At 32.2% G+C, this 21,403-nt stretch overlaps 1 protein-coding gene across 1 annotated transcript in view; it reads right to left on the reverse strand.

The window, feature by feature from the left end:
• Window positions 1-21,403, reverse strand: part of LOC107439832 (1-phosphatidylinositol 4,5-bisphosphate phosphodiesterase epsilon-1) — a gene marked incomplete in the record, with an annotated part of 220,854 nt that overhangs the window by 104,889 nt on the left and 94,562 nt on the right. Inside the window, 3 exon segments of the mRNA XM_071187233.1 lie at window positions 8,814-9,054; window positions 11,855-12,002; window positions 16,618-16,904. Coding sequence (XP_071043334.1) covers window positions 8,814-9,054; window positions 11,855-12,002; window positions 16,618-16,904 — 676 coding nt within the window.

The following is a 21,403-nucleotide window of genomic DNA, read 5'->3' on the forward strand; positions in this document are numbered from 1 at the left end:
AGGTTTAAACATTTGTTTCAAAATTTAATTTTCACTTCTTGTCGTACAGAGCACAATCGTTGGTTCACGCTTAGAGTGAATATCGTATAATATTATAGTTTTTAAGAAGCATTATCTAAAACTTTTAAACTAAATTGTGTAAAAGGGCAATTACAAATAAAATTAAATAAAGCGCATAAAATTAAAACATAAACACATAAGATTAAAACCAAAACATATAAAATTAAACATCACGCATAAAGTTAAAAAAAAAATAATAACTTGCCTAATTTGGTTTAGAAGTGTTTCGAATTTATTATAATAATAATATAATTATGAATTCACCCATTTTAGAAGAATTATATTCATTTGAATAAACATCAGCTTATGAGACCGTGAGCCAGTCCGAGTGTCGCGGGTTCAGTCTTCCGGGCAGTCGGGCATGCAGTTCCTTCTCCGCCCATTCACCTCAGCCCTTATCAGGGCTCTTCGAACCGGAAATGGGGGAAGCGGCCGAGCCACGTTCATGAGTTGCGGGACTATCCGGCACCCTTGCGGCATCGACAGGGACGCCGGAGCCGCACGGGCGGCCTGGGAGAATCCAATAAGGTTAGGAAAGGCAATGAATATAGCTTCACTCTTAAGAACAAGCTAGGATTAGACGAAGAAGTCAACGGATCAACCTAGACGAAGGAAGAATGCAATATGTCAAACTAACAAACAAAATGATCCTTGATGGATACGAATATGCCAAAGAAATGCTTCTACGAATATGCCAAAGAAAATAACATTACTGATGACTATACCGCAAAAAAGTCGTATGCTAAGTTTACTATTAAACCTAGGACGGAAATAGCTCATAAAACTATTCAGAATCGGACCTCTATGTAACGAAGTCGCTAAATCCCGATAATAAGTTCGTTATATGGAAAATTCGTTAAGTAGAAAATCCTCTTTTGAAATACTTAAACAACACAAAACAGGTTTTAAATTCAAAAACACCAGACATAACTAAAATAGCAATTNCCTTACTATGTGTTGTATATTGTGGGTAAGTTTCATAAAATTCCATGTGTAATTTCTTGAGTTATCGCGATTTTTGTGAATTTTCCTTAATTTATGATAACCAGTGTAGCAATTGATGCACCTTTATCTTGTTAACTAGTATCTACTATTTATTTTATAAATCTTAACCATAAAAGAAATCTGCATTGAAAGCAAGAATAGAGCAAAATATTATGCAGTGTTACACTATCATGCTACATACATTTTCAACTTAAAAAGAAAAACAAAATTTATGCATAAAATTAAAGCCGCATTCATTTTCTGTATAAAATTATAACTACAAAGTAATTTTAAACATACATAACCACATGCTTTCTTAAGTTTAATTGTTACTGATAAAATCCGTTACTTTTGTATGAGTTTTTTGTTTGAAATGTAAACAGAAAGGGAAAGGAATTTCACCTCTTTCTCTAAAAGTGAAGTGGCTTCAGAAATCAATTTAAGGTCATTTTCCCCATAAAATGCGTAAACAAGTTTGAAATGTTCCGAAATATTTTGGAAAATAGGGAAAGTGGATCTCAAAGAAAATTTCGTTCAATAGAAAATTGACTTCGCTATTTGCAAGTTATTTTACAAAGAAATTTCCAAAATGTTCTTGGTTCCTGTAAAAAATTCTCAAAATTGAGAAATTCGCAAAATGGAAGTTCGTTAAATAGAAGTCCAACAAGATAAGGAAATAGGCTTCTATATCTATTCACTCCCCTCCGAACGCCACCTTAGAGAGGTTATAAGATATGTTCCATTAATTTTCTCTGATGAAGCTGTACGTAAAATTTTGTTAGAAGAATTCCTTCAAGTTATCAAAGTCAGAAGAATGACGGTAAAACAATGAAGCTTTATCTTTGTCTGGTGACGCTGAAAAGAGAGGCTAATTACAAGGATATATACATCCTTGGACACCTGACCAATGCACCTGTCTGATTCGAGAACTACAAAAATAGATGAGGCACAGTGGCCCATTGTCAAAATTTCTTTCACTCGGCCTCAGCTTGCCATCTCCCAACGAGAAGCATTAAGTGAGGCAAAGATCAACTGGATAAGTTCTTAGACGCACTGGAAGATTCTATGTAAAATCTTAATAATAAGGCGACACTCTATAGCTTTATTGTTTTGACGCTGCTGCTGAAACCGGATTATACTAGTTTATGTTTGTGTATCAATTGGTTAGCATTGTAAAGCAATACGTTAAAAATAAATACAAATAAGAGGTAAATAAAAAAAATCTCCTACAAAAACCCATTACATGTTTGTTAAGTATATTGCCCATAAACTCGCGCAAAATATGCAATTATTAAGACACAAACTGTGGCGGTACTGCCATTTTCGTAAAAAGAACCCTCGGTATCACGTTTTACAGCTCCACTACTAGAGATGGAAGAATTGTCCATTCCATTATACCGGAACAATAAGAATTTCATTAAAGCTATATGCAATAAACCTGGAAATAAATTCCTGAAAATACGCTATCACAATGTTAAAAATACCATATGGAGAGTGAACAACAAGAATGAAAGCATCCAACTGAACCCGCTTATTTTCCCTTTCATCGCCATGTCTTTCTAATAAACATCTCACTCTGACTGATCCTTTCAAATTCTCTCACCAAAACGAAGTAATCAATAGTTCAAAAAAGTACCTTGTAGTACAAGAATAGTGAAAAGGAACATCCAGAATGAAGCCACAACAATCACTAATAATACTATCACAAACTCCCTAAAGACATGAAAGAGAAAAATCTGCTACAAAAACTGCATCGTTAGGAAGCAGAGGCAAAAATATAGAAATCTTGCAGATAAAAGAGAGTTTGACAAGCTCACCAAAGAAATAAAAAACTTGTGCGAAAATTTTCGAAGTGAAAGCTGGTATAATAAAGTCTCCAACCTAAATATAAGTGACCAGGCAATATGGAAAATGACAAAATAACTAAAATCAACCAAAGCTATTAAAAAACCTATTATCCACAACAATAAAAATGTATACAGCGATGACGAGAAAATCAACATCTTTGCCGATACTATCGAAAAACAGTTTTTCTTAAATACCTTTCCAAGTAACAAGCAACAAGAAGACCGAGTCAACTTAGCTTATAACAATTATTTCAATAGCAATAGCAGTCGAAATCCCACTAACCAAGTAAATCCCGATGAGATCAGCAATATCATCAAGATACTAAATAACAGAACATCCCCAGGCCAAGACAATATTAATCACAAAATGATAAAATACCTTCCAATGAATTATATCAGTGACATTATAGTAATTTATAACGTATGCCTAAATCACAACTACTATCCTAGCAATTGGAAAAACGCCATTATAATGCTGTTTCCAACAACAAGAAAGGACTCTAGACACCCGTAGAAATTTCAACTCATAAGCCTCCTACCTGCTTTAGACAAAATGCTAGAAGTCATCATCCTTACCAAGCTCGAACAATTACTTACCTTCATACCAAAGCTAGGAAAGGACTCTAGACACCCGGAGAACTTTCGACCCAGAAGCCTCTTGCCTACTTTAGGCAAAATGCTAGAAGGAATCATCCTTACCAGGCTCGAACCTATACTTACCTTTATACCAAAGCCAGGAAAAGACTCTAGACACCCGGAGAACTTTTGACCCATAAGCCTCCTACCTACTTTAGGCAAAATGCTAGAAAAAATCATTCTTACCAGGCTCGAACCCTTACTTACCCTTATAAAAAAGGAACAATATGGATATAGGAAGAAACTCCACAACGAAACAGCTCATACACCTCATCGACTTTATTAGTGATGGGATCTTCAAAAGAGAAACCACCGCCCTGCTCATGCTAGACGTGGCCAAAGCCTTTGACCAAGGCTGACATAGTGCCTTCATAACTAAATTAATTAATCAAAACCTCCCTTTCAATATTCAAAGTTATAGATTCGTACTGAAACAGTAGAACATTTTAAATCCGCCTAAACGACCACCTCTCTGATAAAAGAAATATACATGCAGAAGTCCTGCAAGGTACTATATTGAGACCAATACTCTACCTCAGTGTTTCCCAAACTTATGGCCTTTGTGTACCCTTTCTAAATTTTTTGTAACGCTGTGTACCACCAATAAAAAAATGAATGCATTTTTTACTAGAAAAAAAAATTGCACAAAAGTTAAAAATCCCAACTGACTGTTGACACCACTAATTATTAATTGTCAAATCTGGAAAAAAAATTAGCCTATAGAAAAATACGTAATCGTAAATTTTCATGGCTAGCTTTGTTTTTAAGTAAAATTTGTTGAAATTCTTGTTTGTTGCAAGATATTTCGCATAAGAACACGTACCCCCGCTAAACTGGGGGTACGCGTACCACACTTTGGGAAACACTGCTCCACCAAATCTTTACAAGCGATTTCCCATCCTGCAACAGTCAAAGAAAATATCTTATTGCCTATTATGCAGATGATACAGCTATAGCTATCAGATCTCTAAATGCAAAAATCTTGCTGTGAATAATATCTATAACCTTATGACGGAATCCTGGTGTGCCGATACTAAAATATTACTTAATGCAGACAAATCAGAGCTGACGCTGATTCGTGGTAAAAAGAGGAACAAAGGTATCAAGGATAATGTGATAGTATTTAATCAAGTTATCCCACTAGTTAACCAAGCAGACTATCATAAAACGATAGACTTACTTGGAACCTCAAAGTTAAAAAAAAAGTCATAAATAAGGAGTATGCAGCTTACAGTTAAGGCCAATAATAAATTCTTCATCACATTTAGCTTCAAATCTTGACGTATGCATACCCAGCCTGGGGATGCGTTAAGCAAACGCAAATAAAGAAGTGGAAACAATACAAAATAAACTCCGAAGTCGCTTTACAGAGGCTCTTCTATTATCTACCAGATAAAGCCATTAGGAAAGATTTTAACACGAATACATCAATGAATTAAATGCCTCATTTTTCAGTAAAGTCAAAGATTCTGCTCAAGCTGGCATCCAATTATTAAAGATTTACTCCTTGATATTCGAGACCATAATCCCATTCCTCTTAGATGGAATTCCTTCCAAACATTATAAGTAATCTTCCTTTCACTGACTCGGGAGTATTCCATCCCTAACTTTTTAATAATTCAGATCACCAAATACTTATCCGATATGCTTCTTTTCCTGCTATGGATGCGACATGCGATCCTATTCTGGAGCTTTTCGCTCCCAAAATTTAGATTAAAGCCCGACTCTAAGTCTATTAGAGCTTCTACTCCGGAATAACTTACTAACGACAGCACTTCAGTTGCCCAAGGGCTCCGTAGCTTCACTCATCTTAATTCTATCAGATAACATATTTTTAACTATTAATTCCTTAAAATGTCTTAGTTCAAGAGGATCTTCCGTAGATAGAAATTTATAATAATGATATCAAAATAAATAAAATAGAGACAATTATTGGAACCTATAAAAGATAAATTGACATTGATAAAGATATTTCGTGACAAATGAGAGACAGTTAGCGATTACGATATTTTTTTATTCAAATTATGCAACTTAAGAAATAAAATAAATTCCGGTCGTATTTCACACATTAGCGCTCGAATTTGAACATTGAAGTCACGAAATTTTTTTTCGCATTATAAAAGAAGGTAGGTGTGTACTTTATTAACGTCGCACTAGAGCTGCACAATGGGCTATTGGCAACGGTCTGGGAAACATCCCGGAGGATGATCCGAAGACATGTCATCGCAATTTTGATCCTTTGCAGAGGGGATGGCTCTCCTGCTTTGGCAGCTCGAATACCTGTGCGTGAAGTCGAGAACTTTATGGTAAAACAGTTATAAGAGGACCGGTACCGGGCACCCGAGGTCCCTACGCAGGCTGATCAAAGTCGTCATCCACCCGCTTACTGACCTTTAATTCGATTACGATGCTTTACTTCGGAGTTCCAGTAGGAACCGTGTCTTTACGATTAGTTCACTGCGGGACCATTATAAAAGAAATTATATGTTTACATTTAAACTAAGTGAATATTAGCTTTCACTTTAAATTAAAAAAGAAAAATGTGTGCATAATTTTTTACAGTTATATAAGTTATTATAATAAATATTTTACTGTGAATACAAATAATTTGCTCAACTAAGAAAAATGTGAATAATAAAGTTATGTTGAGCCATAATGGCTCAGGGGATAGAACATTCTCCTTCCAATGTGGTAAACCGGGTTCGAATCCCCAGCGATGGCTGGCGAAAACGAATCTGCATCCGGCTTGCACCGACCACAGTGCTGACGTGAAATATCCTTAGTGGTAGACGAATCATGGGTTAAAGTCCCTTTGCCGTTAGGTTAACCGTGGTTGGTTCTCATCGTCTTCCTCTCCACATAAATGCGGGTTAGTTCCACCCTCCACAAAGGAAAATTTCTCCCAACCCTTGATCCCTTGTCTTCTGAATTGGGGTCAAAATGACAAGGCTACGGAGTTGAACATTAGTAGTCCCAAAAATTGGGTCGGCGGTTCAACGATGGTTTTAAAATTAAATTAAGTCACGTTTGATAAAAAAAAAACCGTCTGTTCTGAATGGATGTAGAAATCTGAAAACTTTCTACCCACAATAANTGGGTTAGTTCCACCCTCCACAAAGGAAAATTTCTCCCAACCCTTGATCCCTTGTCTTCTGAATTGGGGTCAAAATGACAAGGCTACGGAGTTGAACATTAGTAGTCCCAAAAATTGGGTCGGCGGTTCAACGATGATTTTAAAATTAAATTTAGTCACGTTTGATAAAAAAAAAAAAAACGTCTGTTCTGAATGGATGTAGAAATTTGAAAACTTTCTACCCACAATAAATATTTTTTATACACCAATGATATAGACAGTGATGAATGGAAAGAATGATAATAGAATTTTATTATTATTCTTCAAAAATTAATAACCACATATTTACAATTCCAAATCTTTATATTAATTATCTATCTCAATGATCCCTCATTATATAGTTTTGCTCTCTTCATTTTTATCATAGAAGCCATAATCATATCATAAAATAATTATACTATCAGTTTTTAATCTTTTTTCTTTAGACGAATGGAGAAGCATGCGTTTAATTTCTCTCTTTAAAATCATATTTCTTTCCAGAAAATAAAATTGAAAATATTAAGTTTTTTAATCCATAAAAATATGAAGTTTTTAAATGTAAAGTTTTCTACGAATTCACTATACGACAGAAAGAGCGTTAGCTTTACCAATTCAAAAAATTTTTACACACATTCTCACAATTCAGAAAGTTATTTAATTTTCGCACACATTCTCGCAAAGTTATTTTTCAGTTAGTGCGAAATCATGAAGCATTTTTCTATGTTATGTAAATTTTATTTAGAAACTTCACATATCGGATAAAGAGGGTACGTAAAAAAGTGATTCTACGAATATTAGTCATCTATTAAAAGTCGATACACAAACATGGTGCACATATTAATTATTAGAATCATAAGAATTTGTTAAACATTTGACAATATTAGTGTTATTTTGCTTTCGCTTTCAAAACAAAAATTTTGCATCTAACTGGAAATTGACATAATTCCATGCGCTGTAATTTTGATGACTATCCCATGAATTTTTTTGACACACTCTCTAGATCAATAAAAAAAATTTCTAGAGAGAAAATTTCAAAATAGAGTGTCACAACATATTTTATAGTCAGCTCAATGTTCCAAAATGTTCATTGAGGGACAGTTTTCAGGTTCTTTTTTTTCCTTTTTTGTCGAAACTTGATTTTTCTACTCTCTATGAAATTTGTGAATTTTTGTAAATGTGTAATTTTTTTTTCCTACAATTTGAAGGGAAATGTAAATAATTAATAAATAATCTTAGAATTTAAGGAAAAGTTTAGTGTAAGCAGCTCACTTAAACTTTTGATGTTATACCATGAATTATGAATCAAATTATATTTTTTTTACGTTTTCTATCAAAATATAAAGTTAAAGTTTGGTGCAAAATATTGCTAAAAAATTGCTGTAAGTTACAGCAATGAATTAATTTTTTTGAGAATAACCTATAAAGAGTCCACTGTAGCCTTAAGTAATCAAAAACAGTATTTTTTAATTTTACTTTCTTGTCCATGATGATCTAAATAAAAAATAATATCTTTAAAAATCACGTTTTTGTAGTGGAGAATAATAACTGAAAAATAAAAATTTGAAAAACGAAAAACGCGGGGAGCTGAAATACACAACAGTAATGTTATATTAGTGTGCGTATGTGTGCTCATGAGAATATGTGAATGTATGTCTGTAATTGCAATTGTATCTGTATGTGGATGCGCATGTGGAATATGTTTGTGGATGTGTATGTGGAATATATGCATGGGTATGTGGCTGTGCATGTGTATGAGTAAGAAAATGTGTATATGTACTGTTATGTATTTCATGCGCCCCACGTTTTTCGTTTTTCAAATTTTTATTTTTTAATTAATATTCTCCATTACAAAAACGTGGTTTTTAAAAATATTTTCTATTTTGATTTTTTTTTCTTCTTTTTTTGTACTCACTTCCAAAATCTCAATTTTTTTCCCTCACTGTACACAAAACCTTTCAACTAATTTGAAATAATCGAATCTACAAACAAAAGACAATCGCGAAAATATAAATTTTTCTTTAATTTTATTTTACTTTGTATGTCTTCTTTCTCTTCATTTTCATCCGATTCTGAAGAATGTGCTAAATTTGAAGTCTGTAGCTAGTTCGATTATAAAATTCCACCCGAACAGACATACACGAAGGCAATTAAATATAAAATAAGGAAATACTTACCTAATAATTGAAAAAGATTATTTCTTATATGACTATCTTGATCTAAATAGACTAAAATCCTTGTTGCATGATGTTTAACATAACGAGCATAAAGAAATGGTTGACCTTCATGAAACCATTCATCAGATGGTAATATTAACTGCGTCAAGTTTTCAATTAAATCACACTCCAAGAGATCTTTATGGAAATCTGGATTCATGCATAAAATAGCTAATGCTTGAAGGGCGAGGCACAAAAGTTCCTGAAATAATATCACTAATTAATATCATATTTGATTAACACCATAACCGCTCAAATGAAGAACTTTTGCATCGAAAATGCAATTATCATCGTATCGTTTTTGTGACTAACAATTATATTCTATTATTCTTTTTTTGTTTCGAATAATACTTGTCATATACCTATTTCTACCACAATCCTTCGTTTGACCGGGAAAACAAATTATTTCTTTATAAGGTTATCGGATCAAAAATTACGATGTAATGCGTGTTCAACGTATTGCATTCAATGAGTTACGCATTTCTGCAAAGACATGAGTAGTTAGTTCAATCAGAATAACTGCGAACTCAAACTTCAAGAAAGTACCTAAAATTTTAGATTGGCATTTTTGTGTAAGAAAAAGTGACAAAAACTAAATGTTTTGGTAAGTAGCTTATGTTTTATTTTGATAGCTTTACTACATTTCTAACTAATCGTTAGTTTTTACCCAGAAAAATGTCGAAACAATCAAGACGACACAAGTTCTTAGAAGAAATAATATTAATTATAAGAATAATTATAATTCTTATATATTCTTATAATTATAAGAATAATTATAATAATTATAGAAATAATAACAATTAGAAGAAAAATGTACAATATAAACACCCTGTATACCTAAAAAAAACGTTGAGCAATGAAATAAAAATTCTTATTCTTTGTGTTTGTAATACATAAAAATTGGCAATATACAATTTTAATTAATTATAATAAAGTTTTTTTAGTTTATTTCCTTCCTAACATCCGTATTTCACACATTCAATCAAGAAACATGAAGTCCGGTTATTTGATTAAGTGTTGGTATGTTTAGTGTTAATTAAATACGTTTCCTAGTACTTCTATTCTATTCAAATATTCAATATTTTTTTAAATTACGGAGAAGCATTCCGCTTCTCAAAAACTAGTTATAAAGCCAGTATGAGATTGAAACGATGCATGGTTTTAACTACCTTGGAACTTTGGTTAACTCGAAAAGCAATATTCAAAATTACAATTCGTTGTCCAAAAAAAAAAAACGGTTTTTGGACTTTATTGAGATTTTATCATTAAAAAAAAATTCTAATCTATAAAACTCTTATTAGGCCAATCCTACTGTATGGCTCAAAAACATGGCCTCTAACTAAAAATCGTTAAAATCATTACAACAAAAGTTCTCATTAGCATTCCAAACGATCTGCAATGGATCAGGGGATAGAGCCTTCCAATGAGGTGAAACGGGCTCGAATCCCACCAATGGCTGGTCAATACGGCTTGCAACGACCACATGAAATATCCTCAGTGGTTCATGGGTTAGAGTCCCCTTGCCGTGAGGCTAACCGTGGGAGGCTTTCGTGGTCTTCCTCTCCATGCAACGCAGGTTAGTTTCATCAAAAAATCCTCCACGAAGACAAATCTCTACTAATGCTTAATCCAGGAGTTCCGTTGTCTTCTGGATTGGGTTCAAAGTTACAAGGCTACGGAGTTGAACATTAGTAGTCGTAAAACCGAAGTTGGGTCGGCTATTCAGCAACGGTTATAAAATAAATTCTAAACGGTTTCAAAGGAAATGGCCTTTACCTAAAACTGTTTATAAAGCTTTTAAAGATTCCGATATTTTCCCCCAAAAATTAAACGTATAAACTGGACTGTTGATATTGTTGTAATCGACAAAACAAATCCAGGAAAGAAAAATTTTGTACACACACGCGAAAGCCAAAAAAGAACTACTAATTTCACTAGCCAAAACAGAAGGAGGCCTGAACAACAATGACTTGATTCTGTGGAATCAGATTTTAGAGTGATCTGGGAAAAAGACTGATAGTACAGGTCAAAAAATAACTTGTCTTGGCGAAATCTTCCAAATAGAGCCTTTGCCGACCCTGGACTATTATGCCAAAAATGATGAGTTTCAAGTCAATGAAAGTTTTCCTTTGAATCAACAAATCTAATTTTTGAATACATAATCAATAAACTCCCGGGTCAAAAAGTCTTGCCGCTCTAGCAAACTCTCGGTAGCGTAGCGAATACGAAATCCCAGCAAATCCCAGATGTTTTCCCTAAAAATCCATAAAAAGTTAACACATTTTTTGTAACTACATATTGTTTTTTAATCATTTTTGTATTTCTTTTTATTGATCATTTATTTAAATAATATGTAATAAAAGGGAGCAGCTTGATAAAATTAGTTAAAATTGTTTACAGTGCGGATATAGTGAACTCCCGGTTATAATGAACCAAAATTTCGGTCCCTTGTATGTTCACTATAACGGGGTTTGACTGATAAAAATAATAAACATAATCAGTCGATTCCCCTTTACATTCCCATACTGATACTAATACATTAATCCCTGTAACACCCCATTTACACGAGGATTAAAAACAGACGCCAACAAACAGTCTTCTGACGTCACAAGCTTGTTGGGGAAAAAAAGACTGAAAAAAGGTATATCAAACATCATTTCTAAAGTAACGAACCCCACTTTTCAAGGTTAGCCTGACTCTGATTCTTCACCCGATAATGCTTACTTGAAATCAAGCTAGGACACGAAAAATCAGGTTTTCGTTCCTCTTGTGACGTCATGCGCCTGATGTTGGCCTCGTGTAAATAAGAAGTAAAAAAGCTTATTGCTTGATACAGAAAAACGCTACAGTTTAAAAAATTTTTTAAATGCTACAATTGTTCTCATCAAAGATAAAACTCGCAAGGTAGAGTTTAAAAATTGTGTTCTTTTCATTTAGTATTGAAGCATTTAAAAAGGAAAAACCGAAATGAATGAAATTCTAGACAAGCTTTAAATACTTACTGGATCCAAAGTAGCTTCAGTTGCAGAGACTAGAATTTTGAGGTTTGCTTCTTCCATTAGTTTTTTCTGCACAGACTCGAGATGACAACAATATAGCAATGCTCTTCCACTTAAAATCTGTAGACAATGATAGTGACATGGTCGGGATCTATGGAATTATTCAAAACAATTTTAAAATGTTTAAAAAAAAGAATTACTATTTATACAAAATAGAATACTTCAAATTCTTGTTTGATTGAATGGTTTGCTTTCTTTTATTTTTAAGATACCCTAATGAAGGTATTTTTTTTATTCTCTAGTTTGATTCGTCTCCGTTTGGGAGTAAAAAATAAGGTGGAAGTACACTAATTTTAAAATAGGATGACTGTAAAAACATGGAATTGAGACCATTTCTTAAGTGTTAAGTTTAAAAATTTTAAGTTAGGTTTCAAGTATTTTATGGGTGGCCATTAAGTGAACTATTCAAATAGTTTATATGAACTATGAAAAAAAAAGATCAGTTTTATTAATATGGCACATAAATCTTCAAGAAAATTTCATTTTTCAAGATACAAACAGACGAGTTCGAAAATAAGCTCTTATTTCAGTTTACGATAACCACATGAAATAAATGTTTTCTCATAATTTTTTATAAAACAATTTTTTATGATTTCTCATTTTCTGGCCATGGTTAATGGTTGTTATTTAAGGAAGAACAAATTACTGACTTTTTCGAAAAACAATTTTCTTAGCTTTTCAGAACCCGCATAGTATGTAAACATTTTGTTAAATTATTTCGAAAGTAAAAATACCGTTTAAAAAAGATCGTTTTAAAAACACTACAGCTACTAGAGCAGAGTTGAGTAGCACGCAATGGATACGAATATTAAAAATTCATTCGAAAACTCAACTTTCATGTAAGACATAGAAAGTTTTCATCCCCATGTAACGCAAACGAGAGTTCCTCAAAATGACCTTCATAAAGCCAGTTTGTCGAAATCCTTGTCTATTAAGATTGTTTGGGAACAGAATCTCAGAAATTGTAGTTGTGGAATTACCGCAACGTCAGTTAACGCAAGTGATAAAATACTGAGATAAATGAAAAGTTTATTTAATTTAGCTTCAGTTGTTAACTTCGAACTAGAGCTTCATTAATGGGTGACGACCTCATGCTTAATGATGATCAAAAAGTCTTACAAAATTATTAAAAGTTTTGCATTGTTAGGTATACAATTTTTTACATCATTTTAAAGTGTTTAATTTTGCATTGCAAAATGCAGAATTTGAGCGAAATCGATTGAATAGTTTCTGAGAAATCTAGTTTTGAAATATAGTTTTAAAATATAAATATTATAATAATCAAGTCGTATATTTAAAATTCAATTTCTCAGAAACAATTCTACCGATTTCTCTCACGTTTTGTATTCTGCCATGTAAAATTGGATACTTTAAAATGAAGAAGTAAATTGTACGCATTATACAATTCAAAACTCTTTCGGCTATTGTTAAATAAAATAATAAAAAATAGTAAATATTTATTGAAATTTATTTTTTGCATGAAATTATCTTTGGATAAACGAGTTTCATAATTTTTGAAAGAGTTTTCATTTCGTGTTAAAAGTTCTCGATGTATGGCGAAATACGCAAAAATTAAAATAGACATTAAGGGGTCCAAAATCCTGATCTCTCCTGATCAAACTATGGCGATCATATTTCCCAGATAACGGTTACCTCCTATATTTCGGGGTCAAAAATCCGAATCCCTCGAAAAAGAGGTATGTTTATTTAGAGCAAAGTACGTTGTTGTGTATGATTACGTAACTTAAAATATCGTCTGCACTAATTAATTAGCATATTCGAGGTCGCCCCTTAAGATTGAGTGACGATCCGGTCATTAGATCAAAAGTTATTCAGGGTGGTCTGTTCATTTATTTATTTTGGCGCTCTGGGCATAAGTTAGTTTTCTTCCGTCAGTATGCATTATGTCATTAATTATTTGAAACCAATAACAACTCTAATGTGGTTGTTAAAAATTATTAAAAAACATAAAACCTCTATTAAATACATTGAAAAAATTGTTTTATTTGACTGAATACAAATTAATAAATAAAAAAAAATGCCGGGGAAAGTGGGGTGAGACCGGGTAATTAAGATTCGAAGGCCTGTTGGAACAAAACTGTTCAACCCTAGGAACTGTCAGATTTAATCGCGACATTAATTGTTTAGTGGTGTAAAGTATATCATTCCTGAAAAGTTATTGAGGAACTACTTTTTTTTCAAAAAAGAATTTTTCTGGAAAAAGTCAAATCGCCGGTCAGACTGGGTACACATATCAACATTATGGAAAATTTTAATTTACTACTTAAGAAAATTATGCATGTGATTTATATGTGATATAGTCAAGGTTGAACTGAAGGAGGAGGAGAGAGGGGGGCTCAGGAATGCTGAGGGCTCAACCAAAATTCCTTACTGAAAATACAATACTTATTAATTAGTTTCGGGATATACCAAACTGCAAAAGATATGTAAAATTTATGTATTGAAACTCATATAGTTGTGTTTTTATATTATACTAGTAAGATTATATTTAACTTCAAAATTTTGTTTCATTTGCTCTAATTTAATAAGATGTGTGTGTAATCCATTACTTTTTTTTGTGAATGTAAAAAATTATGCTATTGCATTTAAAATTTTATTTTTGCAATAAAAAACCATTTTCTAACTTTTATAATAATATAAAGAACAAAATAAAACAGTAAAAAAAATGTCAATTTTGATCCATATTTCTGGAATATATGTCACTGTTAAGGGTACTTAACGTTTTACAATTGAGTAAACAAAAATATTGTTCAAATTTTCTGTAAAGCATATTTTGACCATTATATCTTTTGTAACTTCTCACAAGCATAACTTACCACATTTTAAAATTTTGGAAATTTATTGAATTATTCAAAAAGAAAGGAGAAAAAATCTGAAACTTTTAAAAAATCAATATTAATAAATAAACTGCTGTTTGTAGAAAATGAAATTCCAAAACTAAGTTGGAAAGTCAATTAAAAAGATATACAATTTATTTAATGCATCATTTGTAATAGGTTTCTACTTTATGAATATTCTCTATGAAATCTTCTTGTATTAAGAGGCTTATATATGTTGTAATTCACTAATTCATGGATTTCTAATTTATGAATATTCTCTAAAGAATTTTCTTGTATTGAAAGGCTTATATAAGTTGGAATTCACGTGTGAGGTATGTGACTCTTTTCTTATAATGATTTTATGCATTTTTAATGTTTTATACAAACACATTTTTTAAATTTTTTATTTTATTTAGTATGTCACATTATTAAATATAATTTTGAATAAAATTCTCTTAATTGTTAATCGTACATGAAACATAGAAATATATTATTTATAAATAAAATTTGCTTAGTAATATTAATATTTTCCTACGATTCAGAATATTTTCATCGGATATAAGTCGGAATCGACGTCTCAGGAAAAGGTGGAAAATATCGGAACAGTTATCGCCCCTTCTTGCTTGGAATTTAAGACTATCTGAGATACTTTTTTTAAGAGAAAAGTAATGGGTTTTTTAAAATTATTTTTACAGTTATACAATTTAATAAATATACAAAAAAATTACCCAAAAATTTTCTATGAGTTATTTAAAAGCGAGTTAAAATGCATATGATTTCAAAGAAATTTTAATTTTTGATTTAAACGAAAATAGAATGATATCATATTATTAAAGTTTAATTTATTTTTACTAGTTTTACAAAACTTGTTTTATTTTTCATACTTCAAAATTTTATTGTATTATGATGATCAAGTTTACTGATCGTAAAAAAAAATTCTAAAAATTAAAACTGCAGATTTCTTTTCTTTATTATTTTCTAAAAAATATGTTTATCAAAATTCTTCGGAGTACACATAGTCCAGATTTTATGCAGTTTTTGTTTCTAGTTTTTTCAGATGTTATAGTTAGAAAAACACAGAAAAAAAATTTTTCAAGAAAAAGAGCATTTAAATTTTCCGTATTCCGCTGGTATAAGAAATTAAGAGAATTAGCAGACTTGGTCGATTTTCTCAAAAACAACTCGACCGATTTTAACGAAATTTGATCTGTACATACATTGATACAATACAAAACAAATAACCATTCAACAATTGTAATACATGCGTATGATCGTGCATAACACTCGTTGGAATCGGAAGGTATGAAACAGCGGTTGCAGAATAAACAAAACAGCGTGATATGCATGCCTTGATATGATTCATACTTGCCTATGATTTCATACTTGAAATAAGGCAGTTTTTAATTTCCTTTGGCAATTTGCCTGACTTGTCCTGGGGCAATTTCATACCTTCCGACTCCAACGAGTGTTACTCACGATCATGCGCGTGTATTACAATTATTGACTGGTTATTTGTTTTGTATTGTATCAATGTATGTACAGATCAAATTTTATTAAAATTGGTCCAGTAGTTCTAGAGATCATCGACCAAGTCTGCAAATTCTCTTAATTTCTTCCAACAGTGTATTTAAAACTCAGTGCAGCAAGTCTTATCTCGCTTATCCTAATTGAGATAATCAGTTCACCATTTGAACGCTCAGCATTATATGAATAAGAAAACAAATCTTAATTATTTTCTGTCCTTAAATTTTTCACTCAAACAGACATCTCATGAAATGCGTACGGAATGCGCATTGCGAGGCATTTTCTAAATAAGCAACAATATCAAAATAATTAGTAAATGCTCGCCACTGCAATAGAAATTACCTTTTGTATGGAGAACAATTTCTTTTTTGTCTTTTGTGTAAAGTAATTCCATTATTCAAGGTATTTAGTAGTAAGGTGACGCATGATCCAGATAAGACATTTTCAATTCCATCTTGTTCATTTCCTAAAGACAGTTTATATTCTATACAAATATCAATTAATTTATTCATGACTAGTAATCCTGAGAATTGCATTGACTGAGCACCACGAAGACAACCGATAGAAATACGAAGTACCATGCATAAAATTTGAGAATTTCTGCTTTTCTTGATGCTTTCATGAGTTGTCTAAAAAAGAAAAATATCGTTAAATATTTTATGAAACACATTCAATCACGTACACAATGTCCAAACACTGAATAAAAAAACTTCTCGGAGTACACTGTAAAAAAAGAATTTAATAAATCTTTAACCAGTATTTGGTGCAAAGTTTCTCACTATCCCAAAGTTTTGTTCATGAAAGATCATTTTATTTTAGTTACACCATAAATTGTGAAGTATGATCGAGAAATATTTCCACGGTGCAACTGACTGCACTAAAATTTGGTAAAAGACTTGAAACTTTGACGGTGACTATAAACTAAACGATATTTGTTTACAACTTGTTTTCTTTGCAACTCCGTCTTGGTGTATCGAGACGACTCATTCAATTTGTTTCAAATATCAACTCATTTAGGTAGGTAAATGTCTTATTTGCATTAATTAGAAGTCATTCCTTTTATGTTGCCTTTTTAAATTTGATTGGTGGTATAAAATGGTTAGAGGTGTGTCATAAAATTACCTACTTATGGTAAATAGTTTTGTTACGATAAATGGCAAACTTTGCCTGCATTTAAACGCTTTAAAAATAATAAATAATGGTGAAACCTTTCTTTGCTTTTATAAAAGGAAGAAAAAAAAGAATGAAAATAGGTGTTTTGTTTCAGCAAAACACCTACTTTTGGTGAAATCTTCTACTGATATTTGGAGCTAGTAAAAATACCAAAATATGGTAAAACTGAGCTCCATTTCATGTAGCCAGCAAATGAAAACTAATTTTTGGTGCAACGTGGCTTGGAATTTTTAACAGTGTAGGTGGGCTCTATGGATATACTTGATTGGATTCCTTGTCTTATCTAGATTACAGCATGAAATAGTCCCTTTAAAACTATTGAATACTTTGAGTGTTGGTGATAATCGACTAATGCTTTGTTTTATTATATATTTAACTAATTTAATTGTTCAAAAAGTAATGAAATAAATCCAGATAAAAAAAAACTATTTCCTCTCTAAAATAATAGTTTACATCCCCTGGTTAAATCCTATACTGTAAAAAATTCTGATTAAAATTACGTTAAAAAGTACTGGCCTATTCAACTCAGCATTCGTAAAAATCCATTTTACCGTAAAATTTAATATCATATTTTTTACAGTAATATTTATTTAATTTTTAACAGTGTACAGTGATTTGTCAGATTTTGATAGCACTTGTCCTTTTTATTCTGTGTGTTGCAATGAAGAAGTTGATTCATTATAGTACTAAAAATATTTTGTGTTTATTCATCATTTTTCTTCATTTTAAATGCAATATCCTTACATCTGTTGGTGCAATTCATTTGAAATCTGTTCTATACACATAAGTCAAGAGAACAGATTATGCGCCATCTTATTATACCATTATTTTACATTTTGAAACTGAATTTTTTTTCTTTAATGATTTACTTGATTTTAATTTTAGATATTTACTCAAATTAGTAGCAGCATTAACAGCAAATTAATATTATAAAGAAATAATATAATTAGAAGGAAAATACGAAGTCTGTTTGTAGCTTACACATGATGGGATACTGCTTTATTGCCTCCATATTATCTATTCACTTTTGTCATTTAAATGGGGAGATTAAACCCTGGTGGACAAGAATCAATGAAAAGCATTTTTTTTTAAAATTAAACTGTTTTCATTTTATCAAAAAAATGGCCAAAATTGGAGAAGAAATGGTAGTCAGAGAGGGCTGATAAATTACAAAGAATGCTCCGATTCTTCTGCCACAGTTCTTTGTGAAATGCGTCGTCTAGTATTGGCTTGCATTAACATGTTCAAGCCGGGGTGACCCACCGGTGGGTCACGCTAGATTTTCTCATCTTGGCGGCTCACCGGAGTAAAAACTGGTAACAAATGAATTTCATTTTTTAGCTTTTTTCCGGGAATAATAAAAATCCATAACTACCAATTGTTTTCAACGGATGCAATTTTTATATTGAATTGCTTCTTCGCCGTGATAAGTGAATTGTTATTGTTGAGAATAGATTAACTCCTCCCGAATATTATCTAATATTGAGATAGTTCTTCTACCAGTATTTTCACTTTTCACGGCGTGAACGTGTTAAGGTAGGAGTCAATCTGTTTATCAATATGGTCCTTCAAGTTTTTACATCAATTCGTCCAGTTTGTTGTAATTTCTACTATGATCGATGATTCAGGATTTATAAAGTTGATAGCCAAACAAAAAATAAATTTCTTTTGATGCATATTTCTCTTTGTATTGTGTTTTAATGATTATTCTTTGTCTGACTAATCATATAATCAACAAACACTAAAATTTAATGCACTATTAAAGTTTTTTTCAGTCTGCAATTCAACGTATGAACTTTATAGTACACTGTTAAAAATTCCGAACCCCGTTGCTTCAAAAATTAGTATTAGTTGCTGGCTACATACAATGGAGCTTAATTTTAACATATTTTATTACTTTTACTGACTCGAAATATCAGTAGAAGATTGCACCAAAAGTAGGTGTTTTGTTTCTTCAAACAAAACTATTTACCGTAAAAAGTTACTTTATATAGAACGGCATTATTTTTATCAAACTGGACAAACAATCAGTGGCTGAAAAGGGACAGCCCTCTAAGTTTGATGGAGAGACAGGGCCTGACTGACATTGATGTCGAGCCATGCCCTCTTTTTAATCTATTGACACCTAATACTTCTCTTACTAATGTAGTTTTTAAAGATGACTTAAATATCGATTCTACCAAGCAAATTGAACATCCGGAGTTGCTACGTCAGCTGGCTCTAGAAGTAATCAATAACATCCCTCCCGGAGCCTTGGTCGTCTATACGGACGGAAGCAAGTCTGATTCCGGTAGAACGAGCAGTGGTGTTTTTACGTGAACAGGCGAAGGAGAGCTCAACCGCCGACTTAGAAACCTGGACCATGCCTCGGTCTTTCGATCAGAGTTAATTGCCATAAATGAGGCCTTGAGTCTATAGCCATGGACTCTGGCGTACCTGACATATGGATATTAACAGATAGCAAGAGTTCAATTTAATATTTGAAGAACTGGCCAAGTAGCTTGGGAAATTTGGGACAGGAAATCGTTATCAAATTGACTACTTTGTCTCAGATCAGATCGGTGCACTTGCAGTAGATCCCCTCCCATGTGGGTATTTATGGGAATGAGATTGCAGATCGGCTTGCCAAGGAAGGGAGTGAACTTGCTACTCCCCCTTCCTCTAAACTACTAGTGTCTAAGGTTCACTCCCTGAAGTTAGCTAGGGTAAATTCAGCGTGGAAGCACCCATCACATCAAGATTGGTATGCCGCCAAATGCCCCGGATTATCCCTGCAGTGCACTTGTCCTAGATTTGCTCAAACAGCTTCGTCAAGACTTAGGACCGGCCATATAAAGTGTTTGTCCTTCAGAGTGAAAGAAAAGACTTATGCCTATTGTCATTGCTTGTCCATCGCTTCTCATCTTTTGGATTGCATTGTTGCCTCTGTGAGGCAACTGATGAGTGATGGTGAGACTGTCCATGACTTGCTGATGCGACATGATCTTCTGGACTTGGTCTAGGGCTCTAGACCAAGGGGATAAGCAACAACAACAGTTATTTTATGACATACCTCTAACCATTTATACTACCAACCAAATTTCAAAAGGCAGCATAAAAGAAATGAACTTTCATTCATGCAAATAAACCATTTACCTAACTAAATAAGGGGAAGCAACATGCATGAGTCGTCCCGATACACCGAGTTCGAGTTGTAAGGAAAACATAGCGTCGTAAACAAATATCGTTTAGTTTACAGTCACCGTCAAAGTTTTAATTCTTCTACCAAATTTTGGTGCAGTCAGTTGCACCGTAGAAATATTTCTCGATCATACTTCACAATTTATGGTGTAACTGAAATAAAATGGTCTTTCATTTAACTAAAGTTTGGGATAATAAGAAACTATGCACCAAATACTGCTTAAGGATTTACCGAGATTTTTTACAGTGTAGAACGAATTTCTGACCATTCCATTTCTACAAAATCAATTTTCAAAAAAGAAAAAAAGGTTATTTTTAATATTTACAATAATTTGTTTAGACAGGTTAAAAGTGTAACCTTTCAAAAAAGTTACTAGACGTTTTCTTGATGACCTGATAAATCATATTAATATTATAAAAAATTTAGATGGAATGAATTGGTAATAAATCAAATATCTTTTTTTTCTTGGTAATTAATAATCACTCATTTTTTACCATGAAATATTGTTACAAAAACTGAAAATGAAAAACAGTTCAATATGCTTCTATTTTCTCATACAAAATTTGAAAAGGGGGGGGGCATGGAGAACTGCAATGAAATAATCCCCAAACTATTGCATGTATTTACCATTAGTCTCCCTATTTTTAGAAATCGGTGCAAGGCATTAATTGTTGATGCTGTCTTTTAATTAGATAGTATAATCTTTTGCCTCGTGTTTATCCTTTTATAACGAAAATTTTTGAGAAATTACACTAAGTTTTATTAGTTACACTA

This window comes from Parasteatoda tepidariorum, chromosome X1 (assembly GCF_043381705.1).
Source record: "Parasteatoda tepidariorum isolate YZ-2023 chromosome X1, CAS_Ptep_4.0, whole genome shotgun sequence".
Classification (NCBI taxonomy): Eukaryota; Metazoa; Arthropoda; class Arachnida; order Araneae; family Theridiidae; genus Parasteatoda; species Parasteatoda tepidariorum.